The 13745-nt window shown below is 38.7% G+C and overlaps 2 protein-coding genes and 1 non-coding gene across 3 annotated transcripts; 1 reads left to right on the top strand and 2 right to left on the bottom strand.

Annotated features, from left to right (window-relative positions):
* Positions 1-6549: 6549 nt before the first annotated feature.
* LOC146898265 (uncharacterized) lies at positions 6550-9513 on the bottom strand. The gene is made up of 4 exons (XM_085736535.1): positions 9200-9513; positions 8164-8335; positions 7663-7956; positions 6550-7488 (listed from the first exon to the last, which is right to left on the bottom strand). Exons 1-4 carry the CDS (start codon positions 9511-9513, stop codon positions 6550-6552), a joined length of 1719 nt encoding a protein of 572 aa, XP_085592661.1.
* Positions 9514-9522: 9 nt separating this feature from the next.
* On the bottom strand, positions 9523-11616 carry LOC146898263 (uncharacterized). Its single transcript, XM_085736534.1, has 2 exons — positions 10967-11616; positions 9523-10822 (listed from the first exon to the last, which is right to left on the bottom strand). The coding sequence occupies exons 1-2, from the start codon at positions 11614-11616 to the stop codon at positions 9523-9525; spliced, it is 1950 nt and encodes a 649-aa protein (XP_085592660.1).
* LOC146898264 (small nucleolar RNA R71) lies at positions 11144-11250 on the top strand. Its single transcript, XR_015024409.1, has one exon. It is a non-coding gene; the product is annotated as a small nucleolar RNA R71 (small nucleolar RNA).
* Positions 11617-13745: the final 2129 nt, after the last annotated feature.

The raw sequence follows: 13745 nt of genomic DNA, 5'->3' as shown, positions 1-13745 counted from the left end.
AGTGTTTCTGAATTATACACTCTGTATGCCTTTGACCTTTCAGAGTAACCTAAAAAGATTCCCCTTTGGGCCTTGGCATCAAATTTCTTTAGGTAGAGCTTGTTGTTCAGAATGTAACATGTACATCCAAATTGATGAAAGTAAGAGATGTTGGGTTTTCTTCCTTTAAAGAGTTCATATGCTGTTTTCTCCAAAATAGGTCTAATATAGATCCTGTTCTGAACATAGCATGCTGTATTCACTGCTTCTGCCCAAAAATGTTTTGGTAAATTGTTTTCATGAATCATGGTTCTGGCCATTTCTTGTAAAGTTCTATTCTTTCTCTCTACAACCCCATTTTGTTGTGGTGTTCTAGGAGAAGAGAACTCATGGAAAATTCCATGTTTTTCACAAAAAGCTTCAAATGGCTCATTTTCAAATTCTCCACCATGATCACTTCTGATTTTCAAAATTTTTGATTCTTTTTCAGATTGAATTTGAGTGCAGAAGCTACTGAATACATCACACGCAACATCTTTACTCTTTATGAATTTCACCCAAGTCCATCTGCTGTAATCATCAACAATGACTAATCCATATCTACTTCCATATAGGGATGCAGTACTCACTGGTCCAAATAAATCAATATGGAGTAATTCTAAAGGTCTTGAGGTTGAAACAATGTCTTTGGTTTTAAAAGATGATTTCACAATTTTCCCTCTCTGACATGCACCACAGAGTGCATCTGAATGATAGTCAATGTCTGGTAGCCCTTTCACAAGTTGTAACTTACTAAGCTTAGAGATTAACCTCCAGTTAGCATGTCCCAACCTTCTGTGCCACATCCATTTCTTATCATTCACTGATAGTAGGCAAACCACCTTCTGATCAGCCAGTTCAGAAAAATTGATTTTATAGACATTGTCAACTCTCTTTCCCTTGAACACAATGGATTTGTCTTTCTTGTTGATTACTGTACAGTTGGGTTTTTCAAAAAGCACATCATAACCATTATCACAAAATTGACTAATGCTCAAAAGGTTATGTTCAAGACCATCTACCAACCATACATTATTAATTGAGGTAGAGGAATTACCAATAGTTCCTGTACCTATGATCTTGCCTGACTGGTTGCCCCCAAATTTCACACTTCCTCCCTCTTTCATTGTTAGGCTGAGGAACATGGACTTGTCTCCTGTCATGTGTCTTGAGCAACCGCTGTCTAGGTACCATGATCTTTGCTTTGGCACTGCTCTTAGACATACCTGCATCATTGACATTTTTAGATTTAGGTACCCATTATTCTATGGGTCCTGGAAGGTTAGTACTTAAGGCTTTACTCTTCACTTCTTGTACCTTGTGCTGTGAGTTGGGTTGCTTCTGATTAACCATCACCTTAGGTTTTGGTACTTCAGAAGCAGTAACTATCTTCTTCTGAAACTTAGACTTCAGAACCCCAGATTTTGGTTTCACCAGACTCTGAGGAATAGGTTCTGATCTTTTCAGGATCCTGACCTTTGAAGTCTTGGAATCAGATTTGATCATAGCCTTTGACTTAGAGTTCTTTGGCGTTGAAGTAATCTTAGCCTTAGGACTAGAAGCTTCAGGTTCTGATTGAACAACAGTTTCCAACTCAGCCCCTTCTGGTACAAAGAATGTTTTCAGACCTTCCTTGATGCATTCACAACAAGATTTTAGATTGGTTTTCTCAAGTTTCACTTCTGGAAAACCAATTCCTCTGCCATTGTTCTTGTAAATGCTATAAATCATAGAAGCTACTCTGCTTCTGTCAATGCCAGATATAATAAAATCTTCAAGAGCAATTTCATGGTTACTTAAAGGTTTTTCATTACACTTTTCTTGTAGCTTCTGACATAAGAACCTGAGCTGATCTTCATATGTTTTACACATGAAGTCAAAGCCCCTAAGTCCTTGTTCAGAAGCTTTCAGATCCAATAGAGTTGATTTTTGCTGTTGTACCAAATCAGCATATTTTTCTTTTAAATCCTTCAACTCATTGGTTCTTACTTCAAAATGTGTAAGAAGTTCTTTAAGTGACTCAACAAGTTCATCTCTGGGAATTTTGGAATATACCTCGTTTTCATCTTCTGAGTCTGAATCTGATCCAGCTTCTGAAGTTGCTGTTGCTACCAACCCAACAGCTACCTTTGCATCTTCATCAGCTTCCTCTTTATCAGATCCAGATTCACTACCCAAATCATACCAGGTTGCCATTAAACTCTGCTTAATCTGCTTCTTGAGTTTGCTTGGTTTAAATGTAGACCTCTTTGACTTGTCCTTTGACTTTTCTCTTTGAAGATCAGGGCATTCAGCAATGAAGTGTCCAGGCTTCTTACAGTTGAAGCATCCCTTCTGATCTTCTTTCTTTGAGCTTCTGGAGTTACCCCTTCTGGAGAGAAACTTTCTGTTCTTCTTGGCCAGATATTGAAGTCTGTTTGAGAGCATGGCCATTTCAGCAGCATCTGGTTCAGAATCTGAACTTGACTGTTCTTCCTCTTCAGATTCAACTACTTTGAGAGCTTTTGATGACTTGCCTTTGGATGGAAGAGCTATTGATTTACTCTTCTTAGTAGACTCATGTTCATTAAGACTTAACTCATGAACTTTGAGAGAACTAACAAGATCTTCGACACTTAAAGTGTTTAAATCTTTAGCTTCCTCAATGGCAGTCACTTTTGGTCTCCATCTGGCAGGTAAGCTTCTGAGTATCTTGCTTACATGATCAGAAGCAACATAGCTCTTCTTTAGAATCTGTAGCCCAGAAACTAAGGTTTGAAACCTTGAGTACATCTCCTCAATAGTTTCATCATCCTTCATCTTGAATAACTCATACTGATGTACAAGCAGGAGAGCCTTTGCTTCTTTGACCTTCTTGCTCCCTTCATAATTTGAACAGAGAGAAGCAAACATAGCTTTAGCAGTGGATTTGTCACTCATCTTCATATACTCTGCTTTGGGTATGGCAGTGACAAGGGCTCCTCTGATAATATGATGCTTCTTGTAAAGTTTCCTCAGTTCTGGAGTATGTTTCTTTCTATCCACAGCAGCTCCTTCTTCATCAAGGACTAAATCACCAACACCATCTTCCAGAATATCCCATAATTCTTCATCCAGGCTCATGATGTAACTGTAAAAGTTGGTCTTCCACCAAGAGAACTCTTCAGCATCTCCATTGAACTTTGGAACTTTTCCAACACTGGTTTTCTTACTATCACTATAATCATGTGAGACATGTTTATAGCTAGTATCACTAGGACCAGTAGGAGGAGGAGTAGACATGTTTTTCTCAGATCTTTGACTGTTGCACGGTTAAGTGATACACAACAGACCAAGGCTCTAGATACCAATTGAAGGTGAGAAAAACACAAGAAGGGGGGGTTGAATTGTGTTTTGAAAAATTCTTCGTTTCTCCTAAAAACTGAACACACTGATCAGAAGCTAGGTGAGACAGCTTCTGAAGTGATAATCAGAATCTAAATGCAGCGGAATAAAACAGAGAGAGAGAAGAAGAACGACACAAAGCAATTATACTGGTTCCTTCCACAATCCGGAAGTAGTCCAGTCCCTCTTGCACTTCCAAGGAGATTTCACTATGAGTAATATCTGATTACAAATGCTCAAGCACACAAGCAAGAGACTTCCTTTGCTCAAGCACACAAGCTAGAGACTTCCTTTGCTCAAGAACACAATCAAGAGACTTCCTGCTCAAGCACAACTGCAAGAGACTTCCTAACTAAACAAAATTACACAGAAAATTGTTTAAGGTTGAACACTTGATATACAATCAGAGGTGCTCACAATACAAATCAGATACAGACTCAATGAACTTAAGAATTTCTAAGATATGACTTTGAGACACAGAAATTCTAAGTGAATGCAGAACAATTTCAGCAGAGGTTTGGTACTTGTGAAAATCTTGCGAGTCTTTCGTTTAGCGTTCTTGCATTACCAATTCTCTAGGTCTTCACTCCTTTATATAGAGGTGTGAAAGAGACGTTGTGAAATTGCCAGCACACCAAAGAGTCGTTGTTGAAGCTTGATCTTTCACCAATGATCTTTTGCCTGATTTGGTTGTTGTCCTATGAAGAACAAATTTGAAATCCATTCCTTATCCAAAGGAACATCTATGCAGGCGAAGCTGTATTCTGGAGCTGTTTTCTTGTCTTGTAGCGTGGACACAAAACAGAGTAGTGGAGAACGTGGTTGTACAATTCGTACAAAGTACAATGTCAACGCTTTCGTCCAAAATGCAAGCACAAGCCTTCAAACACCTTTGAAATGACCGTTGCAAAATTCCACTAATCCTTTGTTTGTGTTTTCGAATCCAATGGGCAGCTTTTGCATTGATAATTCTTCAATTCTTGAATCTTTTGCAAATCCAGTTGAGATTCAGCTTCTGGTGAAATAGCTTCTGATGAGGCAGCTTCTGATGATGCAGCTTCTGATGATGTGGCTTCTGGACCTCTTGTCTTCAGAAGCACTATTCTTCAGGAGCAGCTTTACTTCAGGGGCGCTATTTCTTCAGGAGCAGCTTGACTTCAGGAGCGCTTTGCCTTCAGAATCATCTAAGCTTCATTTTCTTTTGCTCTTTATTTGCTCATTCAGAACCAATGATGATGTGACTTTATAATTATGGTCCTGTACACTTGAACAAATATTAGCTAGTCCAATTTACAATTTTTAATACCTTGTTATCATCAAAACTCTTTAAGGTTCATTGTTAAACACATTTTGTTCCAACAGGGTAACTTGGGCTCGAAGAAAAAGCAGCAAAAGAGACTCTGGGGACGGGCACGGCCGTGCCACATGTTGGCACGGGCCGTGCCAAGCTTCTGGTAAGGGGAATTGTATTTTTGCCCCGTATCTTCGTATTCTTGCGCTGTATTTTGCTCCAGTCCTCTTTCTTTTGCTCCAAGGCACCTTCCACCATATATTTATTCCTAAAATAAAATAAAACATAATTTGAAGTAAAATATTCTAAACTAAAATAAAATGCAATAAAATAAAATCAAATCTAAAATAAAACTAAACTAAATAAGGCAATAAATTATACTATCTATGACTCATCAAACTCCCCCACGCTTGAATCTTTGCTTGTCCTCAAGCAAAAGGCAGCAAACATAGCAGCAACAAAAGATTTGATTATGGCAATATTAAGAACAAATGGCTCAAGAGAAAGGCTTTGCCTCAAGTACACTAATTACAATTTCAAATACTTCTCATGAACCTATTCTACCCAACATCAAGTCTCAAGTGAGTGTGTGTGTGCAGTCCAACCCTTTTCTTGCTCCTGTATAAGACATATATTATGAGGAATAGGTTCTATCCTTAGTGCTAAAGTAACCGAGAAAAGTCCTTTCTTCATTTCAAATAAGAGTGATGGGAATTTGAGTTAAAAATTAAATTAGATATAACAATTAAGCACAAGGGGCTGCAGATGCTTAGGGGCTATCTATCCTCATAGGAAGTCTTCTCGGATGTAATTGTCCTTTCCCCCTAGATTCAAAATCACCCTAAGCAGTGCTGCAAAATTGTTTGTTTCATCTCCGCGTAGGAAGTCTTTTTGGATGTAATTGTCCTTTCCCCCTAGCATTGATGGATTTGTTTCACTTTAGGTTCAAATTGGGGAGTCACCACCACAATTAGGAAGTTAGGGATTGTCCTTTCCCCCTCATGTTGGTGCCATTCTCCCGCCCCATTTAACATTAACAAATTAAAAAGAATATAACGATTAAGAACAATTTGATTAATTTTCCCACACAAACTTATACTACTTTTACTCTTAAGACTTTAAAGGGTCTAAGTTAACACTAAAGATAGAACGTGTTCCTTAAAATACCTATTCATACATTTACTCAAGGATTGCAACCGGGTGTTTTTCTCATTGGAGAATTTTCACATTAAAACAAGACATGGGTATAGCAAGAACATAAGAAACACAAGAAACTATTTTCATGTACAAGAGGCGACCTAAAGAAGAGACAAAACAAAAATTTTCATGCCATATTTACATTAAAAACAAGCTACTTAGTCATGCCTCTTGCTATAAAAACAAAACAAAAGAATAAAGTTCAAGGGAGTTTGGACACTACGACTCTAGACACTTTATTAGGCCCCCCCCCACACTTAGGGGAAGCATTGTCCTCAATGATTCAAAAGAAAAAGAAATTAAAAGAAGAAGAAGAAGAAGTAGAGAAGAAGAAGGGGTGCAGAAAGCTCACAAGGTGTTATAGATAGCAAAAAAAAATGAATTTTTGGACTCTGTAAGCTGGCACGGCCGTGCCAACCTCAGCACGGGCCGTGCCAACATTCTGTGGCTGGCTCCTAATTTTTCTTTGAAAAACATGGCACGGCCGTGCCAACCTTAGCACGGGCCGTGCCAATCTTCTGGTTCCAGGGACTTCAATTTTTTCATTTTCTTGAATCGTATTCGGACAATTACCTACAAAACAACTTAAAACAAAACGAAAGCAGTTAAATGCGTGGGTTGCCTCCCACGAAGCGCTCTTTTACCGTCACTAGCTTGACGAAAGATGCAAGAGTGGTTCCTCATGGAGGATCTAAGAGGGCTAGTATTGTTTCTTCTTCAACAGCTTCACCTGCATTGTAAATCTTTAGTCTTTGGCCATTAACTTTGAAAGGTCCAGTCTTTTCAGAAAAAATTTCAATTGCCCCATAGGGGTAGACAGTACGAACAGTGAATGGACCAGACCATCTTGATCTTAACTTACCTGGAAAAAGCCTTAGCCTAGAGTTAAAGAGCAGTACAAGGTCACCGCTCTTGAAGTTCCTTTTGAGGATATGCTTGTCGTGCCATTTTTTAGTTCGTTCTTTGTAAATACGGGCATTTTCATAGACATCAATTCTAAGTTCTTCTAACTCACTTAACTGAAGTTTTCTCTTTTGACCAGCTAGATTGGGATCTAAGTTGAGGTTTCTTATGGCCCAATAGGCTTTATGCTCAAGTTCAACCGGAAGGTGACAAGATTTTCCATAGATTAGCTTAAAAGGTGTCATTCCAATTGGAGTTTTGTAAGCCGTTCGACAGGCCCAAAGAGCATCGTCGAGCTTACTTGACCAATCCTTCCTAGAGTTTGAAACTGTTTTTTCAAGAATGGCTTTTATTTGTCTATTGGAGACCTCAACTTGTCCACTAGTTTGTGGGTGATAGGGTGTAGCAATTTTGTGTTTCACTCCATACTTTTGTAAAAGTTTTTCGAAAAGTTTAGATATAAAGTGAGACCCTCCATCACTTATTACAACCCTTGGCACTCCAAACCTTGGAAAGATAATCTTTTTGAAAAATTTTATAACAACATGTGCATCATTAGTGGGTGAGGCAACAGCCTTAACCCATTTGGACACATAGTCAACTGCCACCAATATGTATTGATTTCCAAAAGAAGAGGGGAAAGGTCCCATGAAATCAACACCCCATACATCGAAAATTTCGACTTCAAGAATGTTGTTTAAGGGCATTTCATTCCTCTTAGTAATGTTACCGGTGTGTTGACATTTGTCACATTTAGAAACGAATTTATGCACATCTTTGAAAAGCGATGGCCACCAGAAACCAGATTGAAGAATTTTGAAAGAGGTCTTTTGAGTACTGGCGTGGCCACCATAAGAAGAGGAGTGACAGTGGGTTAGAATACTACTTACCTCGTTTTCAGGAATGCATCTTCTGAAGATCCCGTCTGAGCCTCTTTTGAAAAGGTAGGGTTCATCCCAATAATAATGTTTGAGGTCATGGAAGAACTTCTTCTTTTGTTGGTAGCTCAATCCAGGTGGTAGTACTCCAGCTGCAAGAAAGTTAACAAAGTCTGCATACCAAGGTGCGTTAGTTTGTGCCAATAAGAAGAGTTGATCATCCGGAAATGAATCATCCAGGGGTAACTCATTCTCATTGGTCTCCCTAAGGCGGGACAAGTGATCAGCTACAACATTTTTGGTACCCTTTTTATCTTTTATTTCAAGGTCAAATTCTTGAAGGAGCAAAATCCATCGGATCAACCTCGGCTTGGCATCTTGTTTGTTTAACAAATATTTTATTGCCGAGTGATCTGTGTAAATGATGATTTTTGATCCTACCAAGTATGGGCGAAATTTGTCAATGGCATAAACTACCGCTAACAATTCTTTTTCTGTTGTGGCATAGTTTACCTGTGCCCCATCAAGGGTCTTACTTGCATAATAAATGGCATGCATCTTCTTGTCTTTTCTTTGTCCCAACACAGCCCCTACTGCATAGTTACTCGCATCACACATTATTTCAAAAGGCAAGTTCCAATCCGGTGGTTGTATGATAGGGGCAGTGACCAAAGCTTCTTTTAACCTGCAAAATGCCTTTAGGCATGCATCATCAAACACAAAATCTGCATCCTTAAGGAGCAAGCTTGTTAGTGGCTTAGTGATTGAAGAAAAATCTTTAATGAAACGGCGGTAGAATCCCGCATGTCCTTGGAAGCTTCTAACTTCTTTGACCGAGGTAGGAGGAGACATTTTTTCAATAATTTCAATTTTTGCTTTATCTACCTCTATACCTCGCTCAGAGACTAAGTGTCCTAGGACAATTCCTTCTCTTACCATGAAGTGACATTTTTCCCAATTCAACACTAAGTTTACCTGTTCACATCTTTCCAAAACTTTTTCCAGGTTAGTCAAACAATTATCAAAACTAGATCCATGCACAGAAAAATCATCCATAAAAACTTCCATTATATCTTCAACAAAATCAGAAAAAATAGACATCATGCATCTTTGAAAGGTAGCGGGGGCATTGCAAAGACCAAAGGGCATTCTCCTATAGGCAAAGGTACCAAAGGGACATGTGAAAGTGGTTTTCTCTTGGTCATTAGGGTGAATGGGTATTTGGAAGAATCCAGAATAGCCATCTAAGTAACAAAAGTGTGAATGCTTAGCTAACCTTTCTAACATTTGGTCTATAAAGGGGAGTGGGAAGTGATCTTTACGGGTTGCTTTGTTGAGCTTCCTATAGTCAATACACATTCTCCAACCGGTGACGGTTCTAGTGGCAATGGATTCATTTTTATCGTTCTTAATAACAGTGAGACCACCCTTTTTAGGTACTACTTGAACCGGGCTAACCCATTTGGAATCATAAATTGGATAAATGACACCTGCATCTAGGAGTTTTAAGACCTCTTTTTTCACAACTTCTTTCATGTTAGGGTTCAACCTTCTTTGGTGTTCAACGAAGGGCTTATAGTCCTCCTCAAGTAGTACCCTATGTGTGCACAATGAGGGGTTTATTCCTTTAATGTCGTCAATGGTATAACCTATAGCCTTAGGATACTTTTTGAGGACATAAAGTAATTTTTCAGTTTCCACCTCGTTTAGATTTGCATTTACAATGACAGGGTAGGTTGAATTGGGGCCTAAGAATTCATACCTCAAGCTTGGTGGGAGTGGTTTAAGCTCCACCTTTGGAGCTTCCTTTGGTGAAGGGGTTGGTTCTTTTCCTATTAGCTCCTCTATGCCCACATCTTCCATAGGAGGAGTTCAATCTAACATCTTCTCATACTCTTTGGCGTCTTCATCTAGTTTTGTACCTGCATCACTAACCAAGCATACTTCCAAACCATCATGTGTAGTTGATGCCAAAGGGCACTCTTTCACACAACGGTCAATTATATCAAACATGTAACAAGAGTCTTTAATGGAAGGATTTTTCATTAGTTTAGCAAGTTCAAATTCAACAGTATCCTTACCAACATTAAATTCCAATTTCCCATGTTTAACATCTATTATAGCCCCAGCGGTAGCAAGGAAGGGCCTTCCCAAAAGTATAGGTACTTGGTTATCCTCCTCTATTTCCATCACAACAAAGTCCGTAGGGACGTAGATTTCTCCTACCTTGACAGGGACGTCCTCTATGATTCCAGCTGGATACTTAAGGGAACGATCTGCTAATTGTAGGGTCATCCTAGTTGACTTAAGCTCTCCCAGTCCTAATCTCTCATAAAGAGATAAAGGCATCAAGCTGACACTGGCTCCTAAATCACACATTGCCCTCTTTACTATTTCAGACCCTATGACACAAGGTATTGAGAAACTTCCTGGATCCTTAAGCTTGGGTGGCAACTTATTTTGGATGATGGCGCTACATTCCTCCGTAAGGTTCACCGTTTCACTTTCCTCAATTTTTCTCTTTTTTGAAAGAATTTCTTTTAAAAATTTAGCATAGGTGGGCATTTGAGTTAGGACATCGGTGAAGGGAACGTCAACGTAGATTTTATTCATCATCTCAATGAACTTTTTAAATTGCTCATCAAGCTTAGACTTGGCAAATCTTTGAGGGAAAGGAATCTTTGGTTTGAAGGGAGGTGGTGTAACTTCCTCACTTTGTGGTTTCTCACTCTCTTCTTCAGCCATCTCACCTTGCGGTTCACTAGTCTCTTCCTCACTAGGTTTGACTCTTAAGGGGTCTTCTAATTGCTTACCACTCCTAAGTGTAACGGCGTTCATTCTAGGTTGGCAAAATTGAACAACTAGAGAGAGCTGAGCCTCTAAGACCTTATTGTGAGAGGAGATAGAGTCTACTTTTGATGTAAGTGAAACAAAAGAGTCATTCAAAAGTCTAGTTTGATTTGCAAGCTCTTTGAGCTGCTCGGATTGGTTAAGAAGATAATTTTCCATTAAAAGTTCAAGATTAGACTTTTGAATAACCTTTTGGTTATTAGCATAACTTGGTGGTGTTGTTCTTTGAACCAAGGGATTTTCATTAGGGCTTTGGTCAAGACTTACCCCTTGGTTGTTTTGAATAAAGTTTATTTGTTCAACACTACCTAGTTTGCATTCACTACATGTTTTACAAGGTGATGTAGGAGTAGTATCACTAACATTAAGTTTTTCAAATTTGTGGGTTAGTGCATCAATCCTAGAAGCAAGGTGGTCATAATTAGAGACTTCGTACATACCTGCCCTCTTTTTGGAGGGTGAAGACTTTGTAGTGATTTCTTCATCAGTCCATAGAAAGAGATTTCGAGCCATGTCTTCAATCAACGCATAGGCTGTTTTGAAGTCTTTGTTCATTAGAGCACCACCTGCAGCTGTATCAACAAAGATTTTCGTAGCATGAGATAAACCATTGTAAAAAGTGTGAATGATCAACCATTCCTCTAGTCCATGGAGGGGGAAAAGTTTAAGCATATCCTTAAAACGTCCCCATGAATCGTGAAGAGATTCCCCCTCTTTTTGAGTAAATTGAAAAAGCTTTTCCCTTAGTTGGCCAATTTTTGATGGGGGAAGGAAACGGATGAGAAATTCACGCTTCAATTGGTCCCATGAGGTGATGGAACCAACTCTTAGGGAATGGAACCAATTGAGAGCTTTATCTTTTAGAGAAAAAGGGAAGAGATGTAGTCTCAAGGTTTCTTGGTTTTTCTTATATGTTACGGTGAGCTGCCAAAAAGTTGAGATATGGAGATTGGGATCCTCATCGGGGGATCCCGAAAAATAATTTTGCTGCACCATTTTAAGTTGGGCAGGCTTAATTTCAAAATCTTCATCTTCAACCGTTGGATACACAATAATAGCATATGGCTCTCCCATTGAAGGAGTCACGTATTCTTTAAGAGCACGTCTTTCAGCCATGTTTGGTATTATTTTTATGCTTTCCAAGAAGTTAATGATGAAGGAAAAGAAAAAGTTAAAAATAAAAATAAAAAGAAAAGAGAAAGAAGAAGAGAGAGTTCTAATCACTAAGAAAAAGCTAATTAAATTAGTTAACTCCCCGACAACGGCGCCAAAAACTTGATAGGGCCAAACCGCAAGTGCACGGCCTATCGAAGTAATAGTAGTAAGAAGAGTATCGTTCCGCTAGGGAGTTGTGAATTCAATTAACTTTTAGAGAATGATTAGAAGAGAGAAAAGTTTATAAAAAGGGGGTTTAATTGCTGAAGGTAAATAACAATAATATAAAAGAGCCTTGGGATCATTGGTTCATCATAATAACGAATCTTTTCACAAGCAAGCCTTAAACTTATAATTAAACGTTAATCCTAATTACTAAGGACAAGTTTCTCTTTAGCATATCACAGCTCCTCTCGAAGTCAGTGAGTGTATCCCTCCAACAACCACACCTATTCTCATGGGTGATTGCCTTTGGGACCCTTGAAGATCGAAACTTTATGTGTCCCAAGGTTTGCTAGACTATTCTCATGTTTCGCAAACCTTGTCTAAATTCACTTGTTCGGATATCAAAGCTCCGCGTTCGCTTTATGAATTGATATCTATGATGATGAATTAACCATTATCAAACCCTCCGCGTTCGCTTCCACAGTTTGATAATAATTAATTCATGTTAAAACGGTGAATTTAGATTAGGAATTAGGGTAACAATTAATCAGGGTTTAAGACTTGGCTTGATCCGGATTACGTCATTAGACTTATCCAACGATCCCAAGATAAAGAAGTCTACTCACTCATGTTCATCGTAGACATGGGGGAAGAAGAGAGAATGCGATAAAAGTAAATTGCAAAGAAGAAAGTAAAACGAAATAAAGACTTTATTGAAATAGCAATTGAAATAAACAAAGTAAAGCGTGTTTGTTTATGGTGGAGAGCTACTCTATTTATAGCTTTACAATCGACTTAGAAACTAAGCAACTAAAAGGGTAAAACAGTAAAGCTGCAACAGGGTAACTTGGGCTCGAAGAAAAAGCAGCAAAAGAGACTCTGGGGACGGGCACGACCGTGCCACATGTTGGCACGGGCCGTGCCAAGCTTCTGGTAAGGGGAATTGTATTTTTGCCCCGTATCTTCGTATTCTTGCGCTGTATTTTGCTCCAGTCCTCTTTCTTTTGCTCCAAGGCACCTTCCACCATATATTTATTCCTAAAATAAAATAAAACATAATTTGAAGTAAAATATTCTAAACTAAAATAAAATGCAATAAAATAAAATCAAATCTAAAATAAAACTAAACTAAATAAGGCAATAAATTATACTATCTATGACTCATCAGTAGTGTGTTGCGAAGAAGTCTCTAAGAAAATAATGAAACCTTCAGCGGGACATGCTTATGCCAAACATCATCAAACAAACCCCTTGCAAGAGGTTCATCAGTGGTCGTTAGTGATGACAGTGCATCAACACTAGTTTCTTAGTCATATTTGAGTCCTTTTTGTAATGTTTTGAGAGTCAATTACTTGTAATTCATGGTGAAATCAGATCAAAATAGGAATAAGAGCTCGACAGGAGAAATTGATGAAAAGATTGAAAAATGCCTAAGAATGAAGCATCGTGCCACGATGGGAGCATCTCGTGGCACGTTTGATGAACGTGGGACAAAGGATTTGTCACTGGAAATTTCGTGCCACGATGAAGTCTGGAATGTGCCACGATAGGAAAGTTTATCTGCTGCCACGTAGGATTAATGAAGTGATCGTGCCATGATTGGATCGTAACGTGGCACGATGGTGGGCTTTCTGAAACCCTAATTTTGTGTCTATAAAAGCCAGAAGCGACCAGAAGCTTGGTGTGCGATTTTGGAGACCAAAACAGAGCATAGACGGCACCAGGAAACCGCAGAACACGCAGTGGATCTCACCCAACTCATAGTTGGTTCTGGTTTATGTATGTTCACTATTTTCTATTTATTTGATTGTTTAGTTATGAGTAGCTAAACTCTTAGATTGATTAAGCCATGAGATGAATCTTTGTGATCTGTGAACCATGTAATTTGTTACGAACTCTCTTTGACATCAATGAAAACTTAGTCT

Source organism: Medicago sativa, chromosome 8 (assembly GCF_051527215.1).
Source record: "Medicago sativa cultivar Bolivia chromosome 8, Bolivia_mono, whole genome shotgun sequence".
In the NCBI taxonomy this organism is placed as follows: domain Eukaryota; kingdom Viridiplantae; phylum Streptophyta; class Magnoliopsida; order Fabales; family Fabaceae; genus Medicago; species Medicago sativa.
Note: the sequence above shows the minus strand (reverse complement) of the source record. Positions and strands in the feature narration are given on the sequence as shown.

Bases quoted from the DNA above. Each gene is read 5' to 3' on its own strand.
- LOC146898265 (XM_085736535.1), bottom strand. From the start codon at position 9,513: ATGGAAGATGTGGGCATAGAGGAGCTAATAGGAAAAGAACCAACCCCT. The intron at 8,336-9,199 runs GTTGAACCCTAA...GGCATTTTGCAG, and splicing joins TTCGTTGAACACCAAAGAAG to GTTAAAAGAAGCTTTGGTCA. The intron at 7,957-8,163 runs GTAAACTATGCC...AAAGATAAAAAG, and splicing joins AGACCCTTGATGGGGCACAG to GGTACCAAAAATGTTGTAGC.
- LOC146898263 (XM_085736534.1), bottom strand. From the start codon at position 11,616: ATGGCTGAAAGACGTGCTCTTAAAGAATACGTGACTCCTTCAATGGGA. The intron at 10,823-10,966 runs GTCTTCACCCTC...TAAAACATGTAG, and splicing joins GATGAAGAAATCACTACAAA to TGAATGCAAACTAGGTAGTG.